A 26825-nucleotide genomic window follows, 5' to 3' on the forward strand; every position below is an offset into this window, starting at 1 on the left:
GCTCCCCTGTATTATTGCATTTTCTTTCTAGGCAAGTTTAATCTTTGTTTCAAGAAATCAATTTCTTCTTTAAAAATATGCTGTGGAATGCATACAGACAGAATTCAGTGTTCAAATCATTTTCAACATTTTAAGGCAATATTATAGCATCGTTGTCTTTGTATGCGGCACTCATGGGATTTTTCTCTCATTTTTTTGTAATTTGGGACATAATTATTGACATAAAGACTTCCTGTAAGTTTTATGGCTGAGTAGGCACTTGAACCTACTTGGGGCACTTTGAACCCAGCAGCAAGCTAAGCCTTTCAGTTCCACTAAAATAAGCAAATAAGTATTTTTATGTTTCTCTATTTTGCTGGATGAGGAGGTAATAAAGCAAGAATAACTAGTTATGCATGACACTGAGAAGATGCCTTCCCACGGCTGCTAGAAATCTGAATAAATCTCAGCAGCGTATCATATAACAACTGAATACCAGCAAGCAGTATGTAGTATGTAGTGCGTTTGATTCCATGCACCTCTCACAAAGCCTGCATTTGTGTGATCAAAGATGCTAACACAATAGATAGAACAGTACACAGATATGCGTTGTAGGCAGCACATTCTGAAAATAATTTTGGAAAACTAATATTTTCAGTATATGCTACCTGCAACACATATCACAAATTCAGACTGAAGGAAATTTTCCATTCCAGATGGAGGCATTTGATGAGAAGGGTACTATGCACCAAACCAAAACAAGTTCTGCTCTTCAGTCCCTGCTTTAAAGGCCTGAAAGCAACAATCTTAATTTTCCCTGAAAAGTAAGACTTTTAGATATTAGATTTATAATGCAGCAAAATTAACCTTGCTGTAGCTTTCTCAAGGAATTTTGAATAGAAAATGATTATTGGAATGTTTTTAAGAATGTTGAAAACAAAATGCAGCTAGTTCTCAACTTACAACCACAATTCAGCCTGAAACCTCTGTTGCTAAGTGAAGCAGTTGTCCAGTGAATTGCACCTGATTTTTTGCTGCAGCTATTATATGAATCGTGTGGTTATTAAACAACTCTTCCCTCATTGAGTTTGCTTGTCAGAAGCTGGCTGGGAAGGTTACCAGTGGCGATCACATGACCCCAGGCACAGTGCAACTGTCATAAACGCATGTCAGTTGCCAAGTGCCCAAATTTTGAGCACGTGACCATGAGGATGCTTTAACAGTTGTGTGTGAAAAACGGTCATCCCTTTCAGTGGCACTGTGTAACTTGGGAAGTTCACTAAACGAATGGGTGTATGTCGAGGACTGCCAGTGGAACTGAAGCACGGGAGAGATTAGGAAAATAGAGCCTTTGCAACTCTTCTTTACCACTACCCGTACATGTGCCTCATGCCCTAAGAAGGGTGGCAATGGCAAACTACTTCTGAAAAATCTGGCCAAAAAAAATTGCATGGACCGGAATCGAGACTGACTCAAAGGCAGTAATTTTACGTTTTACATGGAATTCAAGGCTTCAGAATTAAAGAGGCTAGTGGAATAATGGCTTTCTGCTTTTCCGCGCTATTGGATCTGAACTGCAAATAGCCAGCCAGGCAACTGCTGGACGCAGGCACCAAGACACAGAAAACTGCTGTGCAATAATAGGTAGTCCTTGACTTACGACGACAAGCGAGGCCAAAATTTCAGTTGTTAAGTGGATTTTTGATCCATTTTAAGACCTTTCTTGGCCCAGTTGATGAGTGAAACCACTGCCAAGTTAAATTGGTGTACGGTTGTTAAGTGAATCTGGCATCCCCATTGACTTTGCTGGTCATAAGGTCGCAAAAGCTGAGCCCGCAACTCTGGGACGCTGCGTTAATGGCTCAGTTGCTAAGCATTTGAATTTGGATCACGGGCTCATGGGGATGCTGCAACAGTTGTGTGAGAAAGATGGTCACAAGTCACTTTTTTTCAGTGCCGTTGTAACTGAGTGGTCACCAAACGAACGCGTAAGTTGAGGACTGCCTGGAGTGGTCATCTGGATTGTTTGCAGTCTAAATCTTTCACTGTGTTGTTGCTCCTTTCATTTTTCCCTCTGACTCATTTTATCCCCTTTAACGTCAACATCTTGGTAGGTTCGTTATGGCGCTCCGAGGCATATCCTCCATTCCTTCTTTCACATCCTAGCCTTTATAGCAAGAGGAAACCAGCTATGCTTACACATTTTTCATGTCTTTGAAAAAAAGATTTGGGGCAGGGACTTCATCAAGATGTTTTATGGACAGCAGGCCTCTGATCTCATTAGGGACGAATGGAGGTGAAATTAAATTGCCTCCTTCCTGGCAGTATCTTTAGCCTAATGCACAACTAGACACTTGCAACGTAAACTTTTTCTTTATTATGTACAATATTAGATTGCAATCATCTTTACAGCACTTAACTAGTGCGATTAAGAGCACCAACATGGGGCAACATCCACACTATACAGAAGAAACACAGATATACAATGGGTCGTTCAGTGGCATCCTCCTTACCATACAGGCAGATGAACCAAAAGAGGTATTGACAAGAGGGCAAGGCTTCACTATCCCCTACAGTCTCCTGATGCCCTTTGCTGTTATAACTAGCCACGGCAAAAGCGATGGCCTCTGGTCTGACAGCTCCAGGCCCAGCAAAGAGGCTACGGCAAGGTTTTTCAGCTTGTTCTGAAGCGGCTCGGAGGGCATGAGCTGACAGGAAAGAAAACGCAAAGTTAGTTTCAACAGACTTGTTTTCTTGCCAAGATCTAAGCAAAGTTTTTGTGGAGGGGCAGTTGGGAATTGCACCAGGACCTCCTGCAACACTGTTCACGCTCAGGAACTCACCTTGCTGACTCTGTGACACTTAATTAAACCTTGTGGATTTAAGAAGAAAGTGGAATAGGCATCGTAAATTCTGGAAGAGGAATTAAAATGAAAATTAGCCAAGCAAGACCACATTCTGGCATCCTCTTAGACAAATACAGCTATAGAATTATAATATTTTTGAGTAGCTTTTTTACTCTGTCCTAAAGGGCTTGATTCATTTTAATTGCACTTACATCACAGGCCAATAAGCATAGCAAATCAGACTTATATTAAGGAAGGATTCGGATGACCAGCCCAGATGCCAAAAGAGTGGTAAATCAATAGAAGAGAATATTTGTAGCTCAGGGTTGAACTGTGGAGTTCTTTGTGTTCTCTGAGCTTGGCTGTTTTCTTGCAGACCTTTCATTACCCAACTGCCTGCAATTAGTGCAGGTTCGCATCCCACCAGGCTCAAGGTTGACTCAGCCTTCCATCCTTCCGAGGTAGGTAAAATGAGGACCCAGATTGTTGGGGGCAATTAAGCTGACTTTGTAATAATGCCGCTGGGTGTGTGTGTGAAAGCCCTAATAAGCAGGCATATACATAGAATGAAGGCTACTGCTAAGCTTGTAAGCCGCCCTGAGTCTTCGGAGAAAGGCGGGATATAAATGGAATTTTAAAAAAAAACACTACATAACATCATCAGTGCTAGTGCCAGTGGAAATATTCACAAGAAAACAACCAAGCTCAGAGAGCACCAAGGACTCCACAGAGAAATCTCTCAGAAAAGGGTTAGACAGAAGATAAGGGCATTTTAAGCCTGTTTTTCTATTTCAGCCTTAAGGATTAGATTAGATTAGATTAGATTAAGAATAGAATGGAATGGAATGGAATGGAATGGAATGGAATGGAATAGAATAGAATAGAATAGAATAGAATAGAGAATAGCATAGAATAAGAATAGAATAGAATAGAATAGAATAGAATAAAGCTGGCTTTTCGATGACTGATGAAAATTTGGTAAAGCAAATTAGAGATCAAGGTCAAGCACATATTAAAAGGATTTATAATGCATTGATAGAAATTGACTCAGAAACGGAACTTGTTAAAGATTGTATGATAAAGTAGGCCCAGAATTTCCAAGAAGTTATAACAATGGATACTTGGGAAAAGATTTGGGTTAGAAATGTAAAATTTACGCAGGCCCAAAATTTAAGAGAGAATTTTTATAAAATGTTTTATAGGTGGCACTTAGACCCTAAAAAATTAGCAAGTATGTATCCGAACTGCCAGCCCAAATGTTGGAGGTGTGGTTGTGAGGATGCAACGTATTTTCATATATGGTGGACTTGTAAAAAGGTCAAAGCTTTTTGGATTAAAATTTGGTGGAATATGCAAAAGATATTTAAGAAAAGGATAAAGTTTTCTCCACAATTGTTTTTATTGGGTATTATTACAGATACTACTGTTATAGATACAAAGTTGATGTTGAATCTAATTACGGCACCGAGACTTTTAGTAGCACAATATTGGAAGAAGGAGGAACTGCCGACTATAGAAGAGTGGACTTTGAAAGTTTCTAACCTGGCGGAAATGGCAAAGATTTCAGCATATTTGAAAGACCAATCGCAACAGAGATATATTGTGGAATGGAGAAGATGGATTGAATATATTCAGAATAAATATGGGACTAAAAAGATTCACTTAGCATTTGAATAAGTAGTGGATTTTTATGATGTATAATTAGTTAGTTGTTATTTCATTGATATTATGATTACGGAGAGTTAAAGTACTATAGAATTTAATGTTTTATTTTTGTTGTTAGCATATTTTAGCTTATGTTTGTATTATTATACCCTGTATTCAGCTCTGGGAAGTCGGGGAGGGGGGAGGGGAGGATAGGGGAGGGTTGGGGAGGGGGAGGAGGGAGTTTTTTGTATTCAAAATGTATTGTAAAACTTTTCAATAAAAAAAAGAATAGAATAGAATAGAACAGAACAGAATAGAATAGAATAACAGATTAATAACTTTGTCACTTTGAATGTACACTAATCGGCATACATTAAAATGAAATTCCGTCGCATACAGCTCTCAAAGGGTCACCACCTCCACTATACACTACATAAATATGACAAAAAATAAAAGAATACGGAATTGTGCATATGCCCACATATATGACACAAAGAAACAACACAGTTTAGTTCGGATTGTGTATACCTGTGCAGGGTGAGAAAAACGAACCTTGCGAGTTTACCAGATGGATGGCATAGGGAACAAGGCTGTTACAGAATCGGGCAGTCCTGCTAGAAGCTACTCCTATCCCATCAGAGGCGCCTCACCTGTAAAATTCAGGTTTATTCTTGAAGAAACGCATCAGGAAGATGTGGAAAGGCAGTCCTCTAATCCGCCACCGCACTTGGATGCTCCAGTTCTCCGGATGTTGTGTCACCTTCATCACCTCTAGGTGCATATGAACAAAATAGTTCCAGGCCACAAAACGGCACAACACAACCGCCATTTGATATATCATTAGGCCACTGGTGGTAGAAGTAAGAAGAGAATGGTTCGAATAGGGATTTCCTGTATCACCTCACTGCAGAAAAGGCTACAGGTAGGCCACAACGTACGACCACAATTCAGCCCAAAATTTCCGTTGCTAAATGAGACATTCGTTGAGTGAATGTTGCCCCATTTTACGACCTGTCTTTCCACACCTGTTAAATGAATCACTGCAATTATCTTAAATTATTGTACACTATTACAATTCCATTTTAGAGTGTACCTTATTACCATTTCATTTTAAATCATATTTTATTCTAATTCCATTTTAAATGATATTTTATCAAATTCCAATTTAAATTGCTTTTATCAATTTGTGCTTTAATTTTTCACTTTGATATGGCCCAAGGGCTAATCAATAAAAGACTATTAGAATTAAGAATCACTGCAATTGTTACGGTAGTAACAGGACTGTTAATTGATTCTGGCTTCCCCATTGACTGACAGAAGGTCACAAAAGGCGATCACATGACCCCCCCCAGGGACACTGCAACCGTCATAAATAAGAGTCAGTTGCCAAGCGTCTGATCACATGACCATGGGGAATGCTGCAACGGTCGTTAAGTATGAAAACGGTTCATCAGTCACCTTTTCAGTGCCGCTGCAACTTCGTATGGCCCACTTAAACGAACTGTTGTAAGTCGAGGACTACCTGCACCTCATCTATACATAAATGGACCTCGATGCACGTTTAAATAATTCTCTCACCGTGGATTTCCCATACACATTGAATGAGGTCTCATACGTCTGTTTATCTTGTCCCATGTAAGACAGATGACTACAGTAGAGTTCCCAACCTTTCCGGCTTTGCGGACTTGCTGGGGGGCAGGAGGTAGAGAGAAGATGGTTCTACAAAAGCAGCCGGCAAGCGCTCGTGAGCACAGCCCCATTTGCGTGAGCGGCATCCACACTAGCGCCTGCTGCTCACGCAAATGGAGTGCAGGTCCACACACTTGCCCACTGTTTGCGCAAGTGAGGATTTGTGTGTATGCGTGCTCGCCCGTTTCCGTGGCCTGGTTGCAAACACCTCACAGCCCACTAGAGGACCATGCCCCAAAAGTTGGGGGACCCCTGGACCACAGGTAGTCCTCGACTTAGAACTGACAACTTACAAATTTTACAATCCTTTTTTTTTGTAGCGGTCACAAAGCAAATGCTGCAGTCACTTAAGTGAATCAGTTGTGCACTGTGGGCAGTTTTCAGCAAAAACGTAAAACACACCAGGGGGAGGGACACTGTTAATTTCGAACAGTCGCTAAGCAACCGGTCATAAGTCAAGGACTATCTGTACCGAACTACCTAAATCAAAATAACCCATCTTGAGTACCTGTCTCTGACTAGAAAAAGATTCCATCTAAGTATAGTAAAGGCAGTCCACATTTACAGACTTCCTTGTTTAGCAACCATTCTCAGTTATGACAGTGATGAAAAAGAAGCTTTGTGACCAATCCTCACATTTATAACTGTCCAGGTCTGCAAAGGAACGCTGAAGATGCGGTTTCCTGTAAAGGAAAGCACAGTTGCAGATTCACTTAGCAACCAGTGTGCTTAAGGACCAAGTTGTGGTCACTAAATGAGGACTACTTGTATTTTCTTCTGAGAAATAAGATTGGCCTAGTTGCAGCCATAGCCTTTGGAAAAGAAGGCTGAATCTTTACCTTCAACAGGCATCAACGACTACAATAAAATTTATACCTATAGTACAGATTACTGTAGAGGAGAGCCGTGTTTCATTTCCCCCCAAATGCTTGGAAACACAGCGCATCTTGCCTGCAACATCTTAAAGCAGCTTCAACTTTTCTCAAGATCATGTGACGATTTCCAATGACGTCAAGAAAAATAATGGCTGTTTTAATAGGATATTTGCCAGGCACAAGGATTGTGCTCCCTACCTTCTCCAAAGCAGTTTTTCGATCCTGAACTTGAAATGCTGGATAGTCCACAAATCGTTTATCTACTTTTAAACCAGGGGTCCCCAACCCCAGGTCTGTGGACCAGCACTGGGCCACAGCATGCCAGAAACCGGGCCACACAAACAAGCAAAGCCCCATCCACAGGATGCAGGCAGCATGCAAAACCACGCCCCTTCCGGTCCGTGAAAAAACCTCTCCAAGGAACCGGTCCCTGGTACTCAAAAGGTTGGGGGGGGTGCTGCTCTTAAACTTTAGGTAAAGGTAAAGGTTCCCCCGCACATGCGTGCTAGTCATTTCCAACTCTAGGGGCCGGTGCTCATCTCCGTTTCAAAGCCAAAGAGCCAGCGCTTGTCCGAGGACGTCTCCGTGGTCATGTGGCCGGCATGACTAGACGCCAAAGGCGCATGGAACGCTGTTACCTTCCCACCGGAGTGGTCCCTATTTTTCTACTTGCATTTTTACGTGCTTTCGAACTGCTAGGTTGGCAGAAGCTGGGACGAGTAACAGGCGCTCACTCTGTTACGCGGCACTCGGGATTTGACCCGCCAAACTGCCGACCTTCTGATCGACAAGCTCAGCGTCCTAACCCACTGAGCCACCGCGTCCCTTTAAACTTTAGAAGTCAGTTATATTGGGGGAAAAGGAGGCAGCTTTAATGAATCAAATATATGACAACACGAGCCTTACCATTAATGAAATGGGGATTGCAGCAGCTTTTAAAAGTCCTTAAGTTATTTGTCAGAAAAACTATAAAGCAGTAGTTATTCTAGCAACTGACAAAATGCCACATCAGTAACAAAGTTGATGGGCCAAGACTTTTCTTTACGCGGCTGCCTCCTACAATGTGCTCTTAAATGAATGAGGGAAAATTAGCAGGCTTTCTTTTGGTGTCAGTGCTATTCATGAAATCACTAATTAGATGAGGTAGTTGCTTTATTGCAGACATGTCAAACACAAGGCCCGGGGGCCGGATCCGGCCCGCAAAGTGGTTTCATGCGGCCCACGAAGCCATCCTGGAAAAAGTGAGGGAACGGCCCCCACTGCCTTGGCCCTGGCCCAGAGACCCTCCTCCTGCCAGAGACCCTCAGATCTGTCCCACTCCTGCCCGGGCCCCCATAGGCACCCTTGATGCGAACAATGTAGAGCTGGCCATGCCCACCCAGTAGGCCATACGCACTCTAGCCACGCCCACCCAGTAGGCCACGCCCACCCTGGCCATACCCACCCGGCCCCCTGAGGGCAACTGCAATGCTGATGCGGCCCTCAATGAAATTGAGTTTGACACCCCTGCTTTATTGGATAGGGTTACAGAGAATTCAATGAGACTCATTCAGAATCTTAAGAAAACCAATTCCAAATGCTTCCTTGATGGGTCTTTTGCCCTTCCTGTCGTGCCAATTGCTAATAATCATATTTTATACAGCCAAGACATTGTATAATTTGTTACTAAAAATTATACACCTTCCTTGCTATATAGGACATGATTACTAATAATTGTCCCAATAAATGGGGAGAGAGCTAGATGGTGTACCAGAGCTCTCTCCCCCAACTATGGGTAATGGGAGTGGGGGAGGAGAATACTGTACACATTTAATAAATAAAATACATACTTTGAAAAGAGGGCAAATTTAATGACCTTTTCTCACGACTGGCGTGTTTTGCAAAGATTTTTCTTTGCGGATCAGATACACTGGCCAGAGTTTCCTGTCTTCTAAGATCAAGGCCCAACAATAAATTGAAATTAAATCTGGGAAATGTTTCATGAGGGGAAAAATTTGCCCAGCTCTCCAATGGCTAGATCTCTTACGTAAGTGTAGACTGAATTCCTCTGTATAATCCTAAACCAGGGGTCTTCAAACTTGGCCCTTTTATGACTTGTGGACTTCAACTCCCAGAATTCCTCAGCCAGTGGGCCTGGCTGAGGAATTCTGGGAGTTGAAGTCCACAAGTCATAAAAGGGCCAAGTTTGAAGACCCCTGTCCTAAACATATTCTGGAACCTTTCTCATTCATCAAAGGACAGACGATCCAGCCCTCAGGTAACTTCCCACCTCCCCCCCCCCCCCCGATTCAAGACTGACCGTGTTTTCAGATGCAGAATCTCATTGATGAATTCTACGTCCTGGGAATACATTGCAAAATTATGAGACTTCAAAAAAAAGGCTGGTAACTGGAGGGATGGGAGAGAGAACAAGAAGAGCAAACCAAAGTGAGGAATTGATAGTTCACAGATTCTCAGAAGTACATTGGCAATATTTTACTTTGAGAGTTTTCTGCCTATATTCTGTCCGGCATAGACAAAATTAATTCTTGTTAATTTCCAATGCCTCAACTTTCCAGGAATAGGAGTGCAGATTTCACAATCTTATTTTTATTCATGAATGTGTGTTGTATCAATAATTAGTTAATAAAACATGCTGGAATCCTACCTGCTTAGCTCAAGTGCATGCATGAGCCCCTAGAACTGCACAAATAATTGTTCACTATTGTGCGAACGGGTGGAATATAAATGTGCATAAATCAAGACCCTTTGGGAATTTTTTTGGAAATCAAACTTTCAACCTACTTGCAGAAAAGACAAACTAAACTCTTTTTAAGATAAATCCTGTTTCTGCGAGCTTTCAAATTTAGTGCACTCTATTTCTAGACTTCCTATCCCATCTATAAAATAATTTAGGTGTTTCAGATACACAAAGCTGCTTTACAACACATTGAACTATTAGTCTATGAAGTCAAAATATTCTTTACATTAATAAACACATAAGCATCTGCTTTGTTATCCTTTTACCTGAAGATTATAGAAGTCAAGACTTTTAGCATGGTTTAGCACTGCCTCAAGTAATTGTCAGCACTATAACCTCAAAAACTCAAGAGGATTACTGCAAATTACTAATATTGAACAAGCAATTACAAAGCAAAAATTGTTAATCTTTCTCCAATAATTAAGAAATGCAGGTGTGCTAGTTAAAAAAAAAACCCACATTGCTGCTATCCTATAAACTGCAACAAAAGGCTAAACATGCCACAAGACAAACATTCTGTTGTTCCTTTAAAGAATATTCCTATTTATGATAGTGAGGATTCCTAATACTGCAGAGCTTCTTTTACCAGTCCAAAGCAAAACATTAAGATATGTAGTTGCCCATAAAGCCATCCAAAAAGATGTTGGGATTTTGGGATCTATTATAACTAACACACATGTTGTATCTTGAGTTAGCAGAGTAATTGACCGAGCCAGTAAACAATTTGAATGCCGCTTATAGAAAGAAAGGATGATTTTACATTTTAAAAAACAACAGCATTGCAGAGAAGGAATTCATCATTAAATACTTACCAACAATTTACTGAAGGCATTTACTAGGTAATCTAAATATCATATCTTATTGTAATGTACTTAAAATATGTAGTTTTCCATTTCTGGCTGTTAACACGTAACTTATATAAGAAAGAGTAATTAATAGTATATATCAGTGGTGGCGAACCTATGGCACGGGTGCCAAAGGCGGCCCTCAAAGCCCTCTCTGTGGGCACCCGCGCCCTGCCCCGGAGGTGGCAACTGTCCCTCTTCAACCAGCCACCTGCTAATTTGCCAGGGTCCCACGTGGCTGAATGCATCCCGGCACGGCTGGTTTCCCTCCCTCACATCCCGTCCCTCTTGGCCTCGCATGCTCTCCTTTTCCCAGGCACGACCCACTGCATCACCTCCTCAGCTGTTGGCCGACCATCCATCTCGGAGGCGGCTTCTTTGAACTGCTGGCGATGGGCTGCGGAGCCCCAGTGCGCCTGTTGAAGGGCCGGCAGGCTGTGGCTACTGACGGATACCGTTGGCCCCATGCGCTTGCTGGCCTCTGTGTGCGAGGGCCGATGGTGTCAGGCAGCAGCTGCCACAGCCCTTGCCTTGCCTTGCAGCAATGGCACCCCCATCCTGCCTCGCCTCACCCCACAGGATGAGTCTCCTGCCTACCGCCCCATCTGCCAGAGACCTCCTGGACCTCCCCCGACCCTGCCTACCCCCCCCAGGTGTCCCTCTCCACAAGCAACATTGAGGTGACCACACCCACCTTGGCCACACCCACCCAATCTTCCATGACCACCACGGTCACACCCACCCAGTGGGCCACGCCCACCTGGCACCCAGCCATAAATAAGTGGGTTTGGGGTTGTCTTTAAAAGGTTTGCCACCACTGGTATATATGAACAGATGAGATCAGAAAAGATCTCCTCTTTCTTAGGAGTTGCTTGAACCTTAGAACAAACAATGGACCACCGAGCACTCTGCAAACCCCGGCTCTCTCTTTTTCCCAAGGTACACTTGACAAAACTGTCTCTCTCTCTGTCTCACACACACAAGTCTTTGATCCAATGCCAAGTTCACAATCAGCCCTACCATTCTACAAGGGAAAAGAAAGCTAGTTTCCCCAAGTAGCAAAATAGCGACGTTAGTACCTCTTCCCGTAATTTCTGCTGCATGACTTCGAGATGCTCTTCCATGTCGCGGTTACTGCTGGTAGGAGAAGTGACCGGGGAGGGAGTCCCAGATGTGGCTCGGAAAGGCGCAAGGGATGCGGGTGCCGCCTCAGGCATCTGGTAAGGTGAGGGCAATGGCCAGCCATGAAAGAGACTATACAAAGAGTCTAAAGAAGTACTGTCCAGTCCTTCTCTAGGTGGTGCCCTTAGGTTATCCTCTTGCCTCCCGTTCTCCAAAATGATGGCATCTTCCATGCTTTCAGGAGGGGAGGGAACAGTTGGCTGGAAAAGGGGTCTAGTAGTCTCCAGGCTGCTGAATTTCAGTCCATAATTGATTACAGTACAGTTTTCTGCAGAAGGGTGAGGCAGAGCCAGATGGCGAGGGGTGGCTTCTGACAGCTTCTTGGAGAATAGGGAGTGAAGAGTCAGTCTTGTTGATGTGGAAGAGACAAGCTCAGGAGGTAATTTATCCCAGGAGGCAGCCACATCCTTAAAAAAGAGAGAGAGAGAGAGATTTCAGAATAATGAACCTAATGATAAAAAAAACGTATTCAATCCTTTGGCGTTCCTGAAAGGCGGAAGCAGCATTCCCTCAGCTTATTATCCGTCCAGGGCTAGGCAACCTTGACTCTTTTATGACTCGTGGACTTCAACTCCCAGAATTCCTGAGCCAGCACGGCTCAGCTTGGAAAACCTCTCCCTTTCCCCTTAGCATGGCTGGCTCAGGAATTCTGGGAGTTGAAGTCCACGAGTCATAAAAAAGAGCCGAGGTTGCCTATCCTTGCGCCTGGGCTGTCTGATCTCACCTGACAGATCTGCACCTTGACAAGCCTTTTTCACGGAAAAGGAAGCTTGCTTTTATCTGAGTAATGCCTGCAGAGCACAGAACTCATTATTTTACAGAACAGAATTTTGGTAATTAAGAAAAACCTTTGATATTTAAATACATCCCCTGTTTGGTTGTTTGGGTTTTTTTTTATTAAGGACCAACCACAAGATAAGTTACAGGCCATAATTTACTCTATTTTGAGAGAAGAAATCTTCTCAGAACTATGGGTGTCAAAGCAATAACACTTCTGCATAGTACAGGATAAAATAAAATAAAAATATTATAAACTTGGCTCATGAAAATGAAAGTGAAATCTAATATAAGACAAGATCCCAGCAACCCTTTTGCAGGCAAAATAAAAAAAATAAAATAACCTTAGTGAGCGCAAAGCAAGTACAGACTAAGGTTTATAACTCACACGCTGATTTGACTAGAAACAGGAATGAAACACAGTACTAATATTCAAACACATCTCCTACATTCCAATGCAAGACCTTGGCCTATTTTTTTTCCTTCTTCTTTTACTATCTCTGATCTTTAAATGGCATTTTTATTTTATTACATTTACATATAAGCAACCATACTGCAAGACTACAACTAATTTCATTCAATGCAGCAAATCCTCTGTTACGCCGGGATTTAATCACTGCCCCTCAGGTCACATCAACAACCGAGTAGCAATTTTTGGAAAGGCTGCCAGCCACACCTCCCAAGATGTTCAAGCGGTAGATAAAAACCGCTTTTACCCGCAGGTTACACATCCCTGCAGCGACAGCAGAGCCTCGGCTGATCAAGCCGAGCGAGCTGTCACTGGAGAGAAGCACGGGAGGAAGCGTGAAGTCACGGGCAAACCTTAGCCAACCGGCTAATATTGTCATTTTATTGTCATTTTAATATATGTATTTACTGTTTTTAGTTGGGCATATGTTTAATTTTCTTTTAACTTTTGTATTTTTGTATTTTTTATATATCTGCCCTGTTCACTGCCCTGAGTCCTTCGGGAGAAGGGCGGTATATAAATAAAAATATTATTATTATTATTATTATTATTATTATTATTATTATTATTATTATTATTATTATTATTATTATTATTATTAATAATAATAATAATAATAATATCAACCGCGCTATAATCCTCCTCCGTTCAACCCGGCAATTCTAACCGGGTCCAACCAAGGTTTATTGTCCAGCCCAGCACCGCCGATCCCCGGCAAGGGAGATCTGCAAAGGAAGTCGACTGATCGATCCGCGATCTCAGCCTAAACGGATCCAATTGCTTCTGTCTTCTCCGCGGTCTGCCGGTCCCTTCCTCCCCTTCCCCAACCCCGCGCTTTCCAACAAGCTTGCTCCGAGCGGGGTGGGGGTGGGGGGGTCAGGCGCCCCTGCCTTTGCCTCCTCTTTCCCGCGAGGAGCTGGGGATGCCCGGCCACGCCCCGTCCCGCCGCCCTTTCACTCACCCGCTGCCGCAACCGCGCCGGGTGGCAACAGCGCGCCGACTCGCCCTGGCCCAGGCGGAACGGGCGGCTGCTGCTGCTGCTGCTGCCGTCCCACCGCCAGGAGCAGCGGGCGCCCACGCGCAGGGCCGCCTTCGGGCTCCGCTGGTACATGGTTCGGGCGCGCGCGCGCGCGAGGCGGCCTTCTACCCTTGCCGCGCGGCCCCCCCCCCCGCCCGGGAGCCCCCCGAGCAGCGAACCCCGCCGCCACTTCCAGCGGCTTCAAGGCACGACGCTTGCGCTGACTACTGCGCAGGCGCACGTCTCCAGTCTCCTTGACCGAAGGAGGAAATGGTACGCCGATGCCGCCAGACCCGGCGTGAACTCCCGGCGAGGCCGAGAGAGACGCCTCTTTTAGCGCGCCTGCGCACTGAGAAGGTCGGCCGGGGCGCCCGTCAGCCGTCCTGCTGCTTTGGACTCGGCAAGACTTCCGGTTCTTGGCTTTAATTGAGGGAGTCCTCCGGGCGGCGAGCCAGAGCGCTGGGGATTACACGTGGAGCTTGCAAGGAAATGTCAAGGCACCCAGTGATGCTTCCCACCCACCCCCCCATCACATTCCATTCCCTCCATTTTCTCCTAGTTCTCCTGGGCCAGGGGTAGGCAACCTCGGCTCTTTTATGACTCATGGACTTCAACTCCCAGAATTCCTGAGTCAGCATAGCTAACTCAGGAATTCTGGGAGTTGAAGTCCATGAGTCATAAAAGAGCCGAGGTTGCCTACCCCTGTCCTGGGCTATGTTTTTAGCGAGTGAACATTTCAAATCCTGTTCCTTTTTCTCCCTGGGAATATTTGTGCGCTGCAAAAACCTTCAGGTTGCTTCAGTGATCATTGAATCAGGGATGTTTATGTTTGATTATGTTGATTGGACTTATATACCGCCCTTCTCTCGTAGGACTCGGCGGTTCACAAGGAATTTATTTTTTTTAATTTTTTTATTTTAATTCCATTTATATCCCGCCCTTCTCCGAAGATTCAGGGCGGCTTACAAGCTTAGCAGTAGCCTTCATTCTATGTATATTTATTTTATTTTTTATTTTTATTCCATTTATATCCCGCCCTTCTCCGAAGACTCAGGGCGGCTTACAAGCTTAGCAGTAGCCTTCATTCTATGTATATGCCTGCTTATTAGGGCTTTCACACACACCCCAAGCGGCATTATTACAAAGTCAGCTTAATTGCCCCCAACAATCTGGGTCCTCATTTTACCTACCTCGAAAGGATGGAAGGCTGAGTCAACCTTGAGCCTGGTGGGATGCGAACCTGCACTAATTGCAGGCAGCTGGTGTTACTTAAGGAGGCATTAGCCCACTGCTCCACCAAGGCTCTAACAATACAAATTACAAAAGTTAAGAACAATTAAAATAATTAAATTTAGTCCTTGAATAAAATAAAACCCCTATTAAACTCCAATTAAAACCCAATTAAAATAAAATTACAATTAAAATTCTCAGTCCTGGCCGGAAAGCTCAAAGAGCCAGGTCTTCGTGGATGGCATTCAGGAGGACCGAGCTGTTTCCCAGGCCATTCTACAATATAGGTAGTCTTCAGTGTTTCTGTTGTTAAATGAGACAGTTCTTAAATGGATTTTACGACCTTTCTTGCCACACCCGCTAAATGAATCACTGCAGTTGTTAAAAGGTAGTAACAGGGTTGTTCAGTGAATCTGGCTTCCCTATTTGATTTGGCTTGTCAAAAAGTTTCAAAAGGGGATCGCGTGACCTCGGAGCACCGCATGAATCAGTTGGCAAGCATCTGAATTTTGATCACATGATCATGGGGAATGGTGCAAAGGTTGTAACTAAAAATGGTTATAAGTCACTTTTTTTCAGTGCTGTGGTAACTTTGAATGGTCACTAAATGAACTGTTGTAAGTCGAGGACTCTGTAAAATTCTTTTTTTATTTTAATTGATCATTGGATTTGGGCAGTCTGATTTTGTTTTAATTGCTGTTCATCTTTAATTTCTACTGTTTTAATTCTATTTATACTTATAAATGGCTGTGGGGCTATTCTGACAGGGTAGGTGCAAATGTAATAAATATTTTGGATGTAGATAGAAAAATTAGAGCCATTGGCTCAAAGGCAGGCAAGATACAGCTTCCTTTTTCCTTACAGTGCTTTGAAATAGCCGTAACTCCTGCCCTCCCTCCCCCTGCCCAAGCTTCTGAGACTCAGTCTGGTATGAAACAAGCCTCTGTAATCAAGATTCTTATTGCATGGAAAATTTGAAAGGTACACAACCTGTTGGAAAGTCTGAGAATACATAAGTGCAACAATGGATGGGGGAGGGAGGGTTTGCTCATTCCCCAAAGTGCATTACAGGTAATCCTCGACTTACAACAGTTCATTTAGTGACTGTTCAAGGAGCACAGTGGCTCACATAGTTAGGATGCTGGGTTGACAGTTAGCAAGCCCATATTCCAGACCTGAGTGCTGCTGTGTGGAGGGGTGAGCTCCCAAAGTGACCAATCGCAAGTAGATCAATACGGTAGGTGCCACTTCCGTGAGCACATTAATGCCATAAAAGGACCCCTTAACTGGGCGTCCCCCAGGCAACAGTGGTGTCACTGGCTAATCCTTTCAACCAGAAGTGCATTAGATGCTTCCAACATGAACAGAACAGGATGGGAGTGAGGGTTCAAAGTTACAATGGTGCTGAAAAAGGTGACTTACAACTGGTTCTTGCACTTATGACCACTGCAGTGTCCCTAAAGTCACATGATCAAATTATGGCACCTGGCAATTGGCATGCACTTATGATGGTTGCAGTATTCCAGGATCATTTGATCACATCTGCAACTTTCCCAGCCAGCTTCTGACAAACAAAATCAACGGAAATACTTTAACAACTGTGTGATTCACTTATAATGACCACAGCTAAAAAGATTGTAAAATTGGGCATGACTCACATAACTGCTTTACTTAGCAATGGAAGTTCTGGTCACAATTGTGATTGTAAGTTAAGGACTACCTGTATAGCTATTTACCAGAATGTTTCCTGTCATCTACTCTTCACGTAGACTTTTTGCTGCAATCTCTGCTAACCTTTAAATAGTTTAACTATATACAAAAATGTGCATGTGTATAATGCATCAGTTAGGGACATCTATGTGGGTGGGTGTGTATATACACACAGACACACTGATGACCCTAACGCATCTCTAATATTACTACAAGGTATTCTTAATACAGGGACGCGGTGGCTCAGTGGGTTAGGACACTGAGCTTGTTGATCAGAAGGTCTTTGAAACGGAGATGAGCACCGGCCCCTAGAGTTGGAAACGACTAGCACGCATGTGCGGGGGAACCTTTACCTTTACTATTCTTAATACATTCGCCCATCACAGGGGTGATGCAGGCCAGATGCATCATAGCAAAACCACACCCACCCCATTGCAGGCAATGGCAAAAAGGTCACGATACGTTGTGACACGTCACATGACATTGCGAGTTTGACACCCCTGCATTAATACATTAAACTCAAAGGGCATAATCACACTTCGTAATTTTAGTCCTGCTTCAACTGAGTCATTTGCTAAGCATACCATTCATTCTTTACTCATCCTTTATGTCCTCCCTATACTCCCTTATCACAGCAATCAACGTTCAACTCCATGGAGAACAATCCATAATTCACGTCTGTTCTCTTAATGTGCTTCTTCTAAATCATCAAATATACAATAAACTTTCACATTTCACACACGCCTCAATTAAAAAAACACTTCCCTCCCCCATAAGCATATTTTGTCCTATCATCTACTATTAAATCTCTCGTTAAAGGGACCTGACAAGGATCAACCAAGAATGAGAAATGCCAGTTTTATTTCAAACAACCTTTTCCAACTACATCGTGTAATTGAGAATTTAAATAAACTGAACTAGAATTGAGATCTGAATTTCGACCCCAAAGTGCTAAATCCATTTTGATTAAAATTGGATAGTTTTATTGCACATATCCCTTCCAACATTTTCTTATTTGACAAGACAAAAGCACAGGACTCTAGCCTGCCCTTTCCTAACATTTAAGTAAATTCAGCATGGCACAGTATCTCCAAGTGAAGATAACTTAATTCAGTTCCATCACATTCTAAAGAATGTTTTAAATCTGCGTTCAAGTTTCCAGGTGGGTCAACTTGCCAACTTTACAGCAAATGATGGTCTAATAAATCTGTTTTGCTTTCATTCTCATTTGGAGTCCTCTATTTGGATCACAAATTTTGACAGAAAGGGGGGGGGGGAAAGGAATTTCAAATACAATTTCAGATACAGCAAAAGCTAATTAAACAAACCTCCATTTGCAAAGAAGAAATTAGGATTTCAAAGTAAAAAAAACAACCACCCAGCATAAAGCAAACAAGACCATACTTTTAAAATACAGGCAGGTGTGAGAAGGTCTCTTGAGTTACAACTCCTGTACCCTTCATCGTTGACTATGTTAACTGGAGCTGCTGTCACTTGCACTTTAGCATCATCTAGAGCAGGGCTTCCCGAGCTTGGCAACTTTAAGATGTGTGGACTTCAATTCCCAGAATTGGCCAGCCAACATAGCTGCCTTGGAAAGTTGCCAAGTTTGGGAACTGTTGTTCTAGAGGACCAGATTCGCCACCCCACTACTGTATACGGAGTAAGTAGCGAACAATACTAAATGGCTTCTACTCTGATGTAAAGAAGCAAACCTAAGAAAAGTTATGCTGCCCCCTCAGTCAGATCTAATAACAGAGAAGAGGAAGACTTCAATAACTAATACTTTAACAATGCTGTTGGCTGTGTTGTCCTACTTCGTATAGACAACATTATCTGTTAACAGCCAAGATTTTGGCCCATTTCCCTTACCAAGGTCTAGTATTGCAATACAGATACTTGTGGTGGATCCACTTGGCTTCATAAGGACTTCCTGGTACTATCCACAGTGGCTTCATCTGCCATGAGTCTGGGGCCAGATTGTACAGCCCCTTATTCTGCTTCAGGGGAAACCTGGGAACGTGATGGTTACTTTTGCAAATGGCATTCTTGTAAGGGACTGTTAAAGCATTGGAGTTCTTTATCTTTTCCAAAAAGGCTGAATCATCAAAGCTTTGAGCGTCCATCTTGGGAGATGAAGATTCTTCAGGACCTTGGGCTGTCTCTTCCATCTGCCTAATGACCATCGGTTCTGGATCATGGGGATGGCTCAGAGCAGTGCCTTTAGGTCTAAGGGAGAAAAAGAGCAGTTATCTAGATAGATCAGGGAAGATTAAAAAAAACCCATGAAGGTAATTATGTAGGTGTATAATTGTGGCTGTACTGTATAAAACTGGCCCACCAGAGCAGGAAGGCAGGACATGTTGCACGTCCCAACTATTAGGGAACAAGAAAAAGGGCCCTCTCTGTGATGGCTCCCACCCTGTGGAATATCATTCCTCCGGAGATAGAAAGACTGGCTCCCATCCCGATATTTTTCTGAAAGGCCCTGAAGACCTGGTCAGCAGGCTTGAGGACCCCAAGTTGATATGAAACCAATCAAGTGGCTGGTTTGATTGTATCTGTCAACTGTGCATGTGCGTGTTTGTGTGTATGTGCAGGATTGTGGATTAGTAATGTTGTAAGCTGCCCAGACTCACCATGTGCGAATTGAGTGGGCATAGAAATCTGTTTAATTAATTAGGTTTATAGCTTTTACAGTGCTTTTCTAACTCGACATCCATTGGCTAAAGTAGATTAGTTTTCTTATTAAGCCTACCTGGTTGGGTTGGAAATATATAAGCCATGATGTATGATATCACTTTAAATGTGATGATTGGCCAAGGGTGTGTTTGCCTCCCAATGGCCATAAGAGGGAGCTAGGGATGTAGTTTTTCTCTCTCTCTGCTCTCACTGTTTTTTCACTGTTAGTTACTCTGCTGTTGTTGGTTTGCTACTGTGTTAAACCTGAACAACTGTGTTTTGACCTTTGGACCGGTAAGAAGACTTTGTATTTGGAATACTCCTTGGACTGTTACTATCGTTTATCTGTTCTTTACACGTGTATGACCTGGACTGTTTATTTTTGACTGTGCTTTGTATTACACCACAAAGTAAAGTATTCTGTTTTTCACACCTCAGTGTATCTGTGTGGTTACTGTGTGAACTTTGCTGCTCTCAGTACCTTTTTTGTCTGTGCAACTGCTGCCCGCATCAACTTCCCATCGTCCTGTGCGCTCCCATAGGGAGGGCCTCCTTAGGGTGCCGCCGGTCAGGGAATGCCGGCAGGTGATCCCCACAGGGAGGGCATTCTCTGTGGGCGCGCCTGCTCTTTGGAATGATTTACCTGTGGAACTCCGGACTGCCCCCGACCTGCGCTCGTTTCGCCGGGACCTGAAAACCTGGCTTTTCGATCTATCTGGCCTGGACTGAGGGGGTTTTTAGTTTTAAGTTTTAACATTGTTTTATTGTTGGGCTATTATTAATTTAATTCTTTTTAATTCTATTTTTATCTTAATTTTATATTGTCTTTTAAATATTGCCCTGTAAACCGCCCTGAGTCCTTCGGGAATAGGGCGGTATAGAAAACTAAATAAATAAATAACTTCTTGTTAGCTCAAGGAGATCTCTGCACAATTCCTGACAGTAGAAACTGCCAAAGGGGAGAAAAACCCAGAAACTGTCATGTAGAAGATGAACTACAGTCGCTCCAGAAGACAGGACAAGAAACAATTACCTCACACAACAAGGGAACAGATGTTACTAAGACATCTGGAATCATTTCCTAATGGCAAGAGCTGTTTAATCATGGAACTGACTGACTTAGCAGCTGGTGAATTTGCCTTCAGTGGAGATGTTTAAGTAAAAGCTGGGTCTTCTTCTGATTTGGATGCTATATTAATGGATTCTTGAACTGTTTTACAACAGTACTAACTGATTGGCACAAGTGTGGTTGTAGCTCAACACACTGAAAAGTGCTGAACGGAGTTGGGGAAGGCTCTGTAATTTTTCAATTCCGATCCAAGTGTCGCTTCACAGCTAGTCTTCCTAGTTCATTTGCTGTTGTTGCTATAGTGTTGTGCTTACAGTTATCATTGCAGGCTAAGCTATCAAGCCCAAGCTTTTGGACCCTTTGTGATTCCCTGGAAATGAAGATAAAAAGAGACTATAAAGCAAGGAAGGGGAAGATTTACTTGCTGTCTGATCTCTGAGTTGCTCTTGGTGAATCAGGGTTATTCTTTATATCACCTAAAAAAGTAGGAAGAAGCTAGGATTAAATGTCATGTTACTAATGCATGCCAATACATTGTAGGCTCTGTCTTAAAAGACTGTTCCAGATGAGATTTCAATCATATACAGGTAGTCCTCGACTTACAACAGCTCATCTAGTGACTGTTCAAAGTTACAACAGCACTGAAAAAGTGACTTATGACCCCTTTTTCACAGTTATGACTTTTGAAACATCCCCATGATCATTTGATCAAAATTCAGATACTTGGCAACTGGCTTTTTTTAGTGCAATTGTAACTTTGAATGGTCATTAAATGAATTGTTGTAAGTTGGGGACCACCTGTACTATATGATAGAGTGATCAGAGAGCCACATTTTCCACATAGAGGTTTCATCTTCTATTCTCAGTCAATGAATCTAAACACGGGGAAAAATGCTACCTTGGCTAGATGGACCAGCAAGGTGGTTCAGAATAAAGAAAATTCTTATTTTTTCACAAACAGGCAAGCATGGTAAACATCTTCAGAGACTTGAGGGTACTTTGCACGTATTTGTTTCAAAGTGAATCCTTTGCAGTAGCCATGGGCAGCCTCAGGCCCTTGACCTTAGTCTTTGGATAAATGCATATTTCAATGAAGTAATTTTGTTTTGGGTGTTTCAAGTTTTGAGGACTGTTGTTTTTCCCATCTGTTGTTTGAATGTGGCCCCGCCCAGGTAAAATGCAAACTTCTGTGGGAAGTCACACACGCACACACACACACACACACACACACACACAAGAGAAGGAAATATTAAAAGGGCAGAATATTATATTTCCTCAAAGGATCTTAAAGAGGCAGAAAAGCATGCCCAGTTTTTCTTAATAGCCCCAAGTCTCCTTCCCCCAAGCAGAAACCAGCTCTGTAGAAATGCAGATGTGGTAATCCATTCAGGAAGGTTGGATGCCTCAAACTAGAAGATTAACAAGACAAGGACACCTAAAATCTGCATACCCCACCCAAACTCTTAAGACAGGACAGGATTAACCCACAGATGTCAAAGGGGCACACTCAGACTCAGGTCAAAGGACACGACACAGGAAATACAAAGCCTCAAACAGGAACAGGAAACAAACTCAAGAGCCCCAGAGGATATAAAACCCACTTCCTACATGTGCTCTTTCTCTTTTCTTCCAGAGCCATCTTTCTGTCTGGCTCTCCTCTTCCATAAACTGCAACCTTCTTTCTAAAGCAGTCGCCATGTTGTTTTTTCCTGGCTTGGACTGGACCCTGATGAAGACTTTTCCTTCAACACTTCACTCCGCAAAGCATTCACACCAGTGCTTTACATATTCCCAAACTCTTGTCAAGTAAAGTTGATAGCTATGTATAAGTGCGATTTTTTTTTAATCAGGTAGTCATGACAGTAATGGAGCCTACTCATCACGATCATAACTCATTATGGTCATAAAGCAAGTTAGTCACGTGACTGCAATCTTTTTTGTGGTGGTGGTGAAGCAAATGCAGTGGTCGTTAAGCAAACCAATGGTTTGCAATGGGGGTGGCTTTGCCAAAAAAGTAAGTAAACGCCAGCTTTTGGCAAAACCATTGTTAAAATGTGGCCATGTGATTGCAGGATGCTGCAGGCAGGCATAAATGTGGCCCAGGTGCCAAGTGTCCAAAATGCAGTCACGGGACTGCAGGGAGGATGGCTGAACGTTGGAGCTTCGAATCCAGGTTGTAACTAACCTCCAGGTAGGTCCGTCAGAACTTCAAACAGTTGCTAAGCAAGCAGTCGTAAGTCAAGGACTACCTGTACACCTCTCACACACACACACACACACACACACTCATCAGACATCACTCACTTGGTCTTTTCTCAGGGTCTTTTGCGCTTTCAGCAGAGTTCTTGAAGCGGCTGTAGGAACATTTCTTAGCTATCAGGCTGTCCTTTTCAGAGCTCCCCCTGGAGGAAGGGAGGGGAAAAACAAGCAGGGGGGTGGAAATGATGAGGCAGCAGGAAGCAGTGGGTGGGGTTAGAGCATCAAGCCAAAATGCAACAGGACAAAGGATGTGTTGTAGGGGAAAGGCCCATGAAATAGAATCAAGACGGTGAGCCATAGCTTCCCTTGCTCAGGAAGCACATTTAGGTTATTTTTATACCTCTCATCAGCATGTGTAAAAAAAAAAGTCATCCATTAAAAAAAACACAACCCACTGCCCTAGTATAATATCCATCTAAAAAATACAACTGAAATTCATCAAAAACAAATACGTATATTACGCTACAGCCTTGAAAAAGTAATGAAAATATCTACCATTAGCACAGCAGAAGGAGGACGTGTCTGGGCAGAAGACAGCAGAAGAGAATCTCAAGGATTTGGGAAGACTCTTGTTCTTTTAAGGCTGTATCTCCTGGATACACTACGAAAAGTTAAGAGGGGTCCTTGGGGCTCTGTGAGATGGTTGTTTCCTTGCAGACGTTTCATTACCCAAACTAGGTAACATCAGCAAACTCAGAGAGCACCAAGGAACCTTCATTCAACCCTGAGCTGCGAATATTCTCCTTATGTGTACACTTTGAGAGGAAGCAACTAAATTTCATTTTTAATGTGTGCCATTGTGCCCACAGTAAAAAATGACAATAAAGGTTATCTATCTATCTATCTATCTATCTATCTATCTATCTATCTATCTATCTATCTATCTATCTATCATCTATCTATCTATCTATCTATCTATCTATCTATCTATCTATCTATCTATCTATCTATCTATCTAAAGTTAAGAGTCTTGGAGAAGACCCTGGTGCTTTGAAAATCAAAAGTAAATGGAAAAGATTGACAGCAGACAAAACATGAGATACTTTCTTTGATGACAAAGGATATAGGCTAACAAGAACCCTAACACCCAGTTATACAGACAATCCTGGCAAAATAACGGTCAATCCAGCCAGATAGTACTGTCGGCTTCTGCTACAATACAGGCAATCCTTGCTTATTGAAAGTAACTGGGACCAGGAACTCTTTGTTACCAAGCAAGCAGTCGTAAGACACAATGTCATGTGACTGCACCAATTTATGATGGCAGTTCCACCAATCTCACTGGCTAACATTAAAGTAAATCCTGCATGGTCACAGCATCCTATGGTCACGTAATCACCACTTGCAACCTCCCGGTGGCTTCCCCATTGACTTTGCTTGTTGTGGAAGCCAGCAGTGAAGGTTGCAAACGGTGATCGTGTGACTGTGGGATGTTATGAAGTTGTAACTGGTTGCCATGCGCCTAAATTGTGATCGTGTGATTGTGGAGAGGCTACAAGAGCCACAATTATGAGGACCCATTGTAAGCCCCCCTCATTCAGCACTGGCATAACTTACAATGAGCACTGAAGGAGTGGATGTTAAGTGAGGATTCCTAAGAATCTTAAGAGGCCCAGCAAGTACTCTGCCTGCAGCAACCTACAAAACAGCTGATTAACTGGAAGCTCTCTAATGCTTTATAGAACTACAACTATATAGGTAAAGGTAAAGGTTCCCCCGCACATGCGTGCTAGTCATTTCCGACTCTAGGGGCCGGTGCTCATCTCCGTTTTAAAGCCGAAGAGACAGCGCTTGTCCGAGGACATCTCCGTGGTCATGTGGCCTGCATGACTAGATGCCAAAGGCGCACGGAACGCTGTTACCTTCCCACCGTAGTGGTCCCTATTTTTCTACTTGCATTTTTACGTGCTTTCGAACTGCTAGGTTGGCAGAAGCTGGGATGAGTAACAGGCGCTCACTCTGCTACGCGGCACTCGGGATTCGACCCACCAAACTGCCGACCTTCTGATCGACAAGCTCAGTGTCCTAACCCACTGAGCCACCGCATCCCTATATATAGTATATACTATATATAGTATTCCATTTTTGCTTTTACACTGATAAAAGTGGGGAGGAAACTGTCATGAAAGGCTATTCTCTCTCTCTGTCACATACATACACATATCCCTTAGTGCTCATCCCCAACCCTCAGGTGGCTTTATCTGCAGTGCTTATAGCTAAAAAAAATTCCTAATTCTGTTCCATAGGCTTGGTCCATGGCAGCTTCAGTCCAAGCATTGGAGAAGTGAACTCTCCTAAAGTTGGCTATCATGACTGGAAAGATGGGAGTGGTAATCCAATTCAGCGGAAAAGTACCAGACTGGAAAGTTGGAATATCCAAGTAATGGACTATAAGATCTCAAGATTTATTTAGCATGTACCTCCCTTCTGTATTCTGTACCTGCAATACATGACATTCTCTTTTTACCAGTCTGAGACTAAGTACAGCAGATTATAAGGTAGCATTTTACAAATGGAATGCTTCCCGTTACAAAAATGCATATTGTATATACATGATTGCAGTAAAAAGAATTCCCGAGGTCCTTTTTTTTCTACCCAAAATTGCCTTGCAGCAGCAGAGAAAGAATAATACAAGTCAGGAGATAAATTAAGAGTCACATCTTAATCTGACTTTTTCCACTTTATTTTTCCCCTTTCATATTATATCTTTTCAATTATGCTGAGTGCATCATTAGGAGGAAGATGGTTAATAAATGATTAAAATGTCTAGGACACGGGTGTCAAACTTGATCGCGTCATGTGACGTATCGTGACATATCACAACGGGGTTTTTTTGCCTTTGCAGAGCTGGGGTGGGCGTGGCCTGCATGTGACACATCTGGCCCATGGGCCACCAGTTTGACACCCCTGGTCTAGGAGAGTCTCACTCCTTTAAGAATGATTTGTGTTTTTGGGCATCTGCTAGCAATTTCTTGAGTTTGAACCTTCCTGTGAGGTCCCAAGAGATCTCCACCTGGGTTTGGGTTTCTGTAACTGTGCAACAAGCGTTACACAAAAGACCACATTTTATAAGAATGGAGCATACCCACAAAGGTTGCTAATGAGCACAGAACAATATAAAACTTCTAACAGCCCATCTTCTCTAACTCTTCAAGGGGCCATTCATGTATTGGAGGAGTGGATTGCAGAAGTACAATAGTTTTTCCAGAAGCTAACGCAGGGGAAATGACAAAAAAGACAAAACCACACACTTTAATTTAAAAAAAATTCCAAAGTTTATTATTGAAATGTAAACAAAAGTTCATTATTTGATCATGCCACACGCACTAATAGCCAAAGGATCTTGGCTGGTTTGATCAGAAAGGATGGGGAACAAGAAGGTGGAGTGGCAAACAAAAGGCTGCTGGAAAACCGCCAGACACCCACCCACCCCCCAAAAAGGAAAGGAACGGAGGAAGAGTGTGAGAGAGAAATTCTCCAGAAATGAACACAGCTGACATCTCTTGCAGCTTTCCCAAATGGGGAATCATGGGAACTGGGTTAAGACCTTTGGAGGTGTTAGGCAAAGTCCAGCCTAGGGGTGTTCTACAAGGAACCTTAAGTAAAGGCCGTTACTGGGTTGAGAAGAGCAGACACAGTTCTAGCTGCAAAACTGACTTCCTTCTCAAGGGACTGCAGTCTCCGGTTCCAAATTTCTTCCATCAAGAAAACGGAAGACAGGAAAAGTCAATACTGGTTCAAACAAGCTTGATAAAGGAAAAGGGGGGCGGGGGGGGGGTCTGCGGCAACCAGCATGGTTTCAACAGAT

General features: G+C 43.1%; 2 protein-coding genes across 5 annotated transcripts in view; both read right to left on the bottom strand.

Annotated features, from left to right (window-relative positions):
* Positions 1-2333: 2333 nt before the first annotated feature.
* LOC308663591 (uncharacterized protein C6orf136 homolog) lies at positions 2334-14217 on the bottom strand. Its single transcript, XM_081320161.1, is given in 7 exon segments — positions 2334-2577; positions 2580-2687; positions 2823-2892; positions 5123-5320; positions 9336-9424; positions 11701-12210; positions 14011-14217. Coding segments are annotated over 7 exon segments (1308 nt in total). The 5' UTR covers positions 14161-14217; the 3' UTR covers positions 2334-2394.
* Positions 14218-17851: 3634 nt separating this feature from the next.
* ATAT1 (alpha tubulin acetyltransferase 1) overlaps positions 17852-26825 on the bottom strand; it is a 37433-nt gene continuing 28459 nt past the window's right edge. Inside the window, exons 10-12 of one of the 4 annotated variants that reach the window (XM_081320140.1) lie at positions 23063-23160; positions 21180-21234; positions 17852-19236 (exon numbers count right to left, since the gene is read on the bottom strand). In XM_081320140.1, coding sequence (XP_081176266.1) covers positions 18876-19236; positions 21180-21234; positions 23063-23160 — 514 coding nt within the window. In that variant the 3' untranslated portion in view covers positions 17852-18875. Of the gene's footprint in view, positions 19237-21179; positions 21235-23062; positions 23161-26102; positions 26229-26825 lie in introns of those variants that run through there. The other 3 variants (XM_081320141.1, XR_014025447.1, XR_014025448.1) reach the window with 3 other exon arrangements.

Source organism: Vipera berus (assembly GCF_964194415.1).
Source record: "Vipera berus genome assembly, chromosome: 2".
In the NCBI taxonomy this organism is placed as follows: Eukaryota; Metazoa; Chordata; class Lepidosauria; order Squamata; family Viperidae; genus Vipera; species Vipera berus.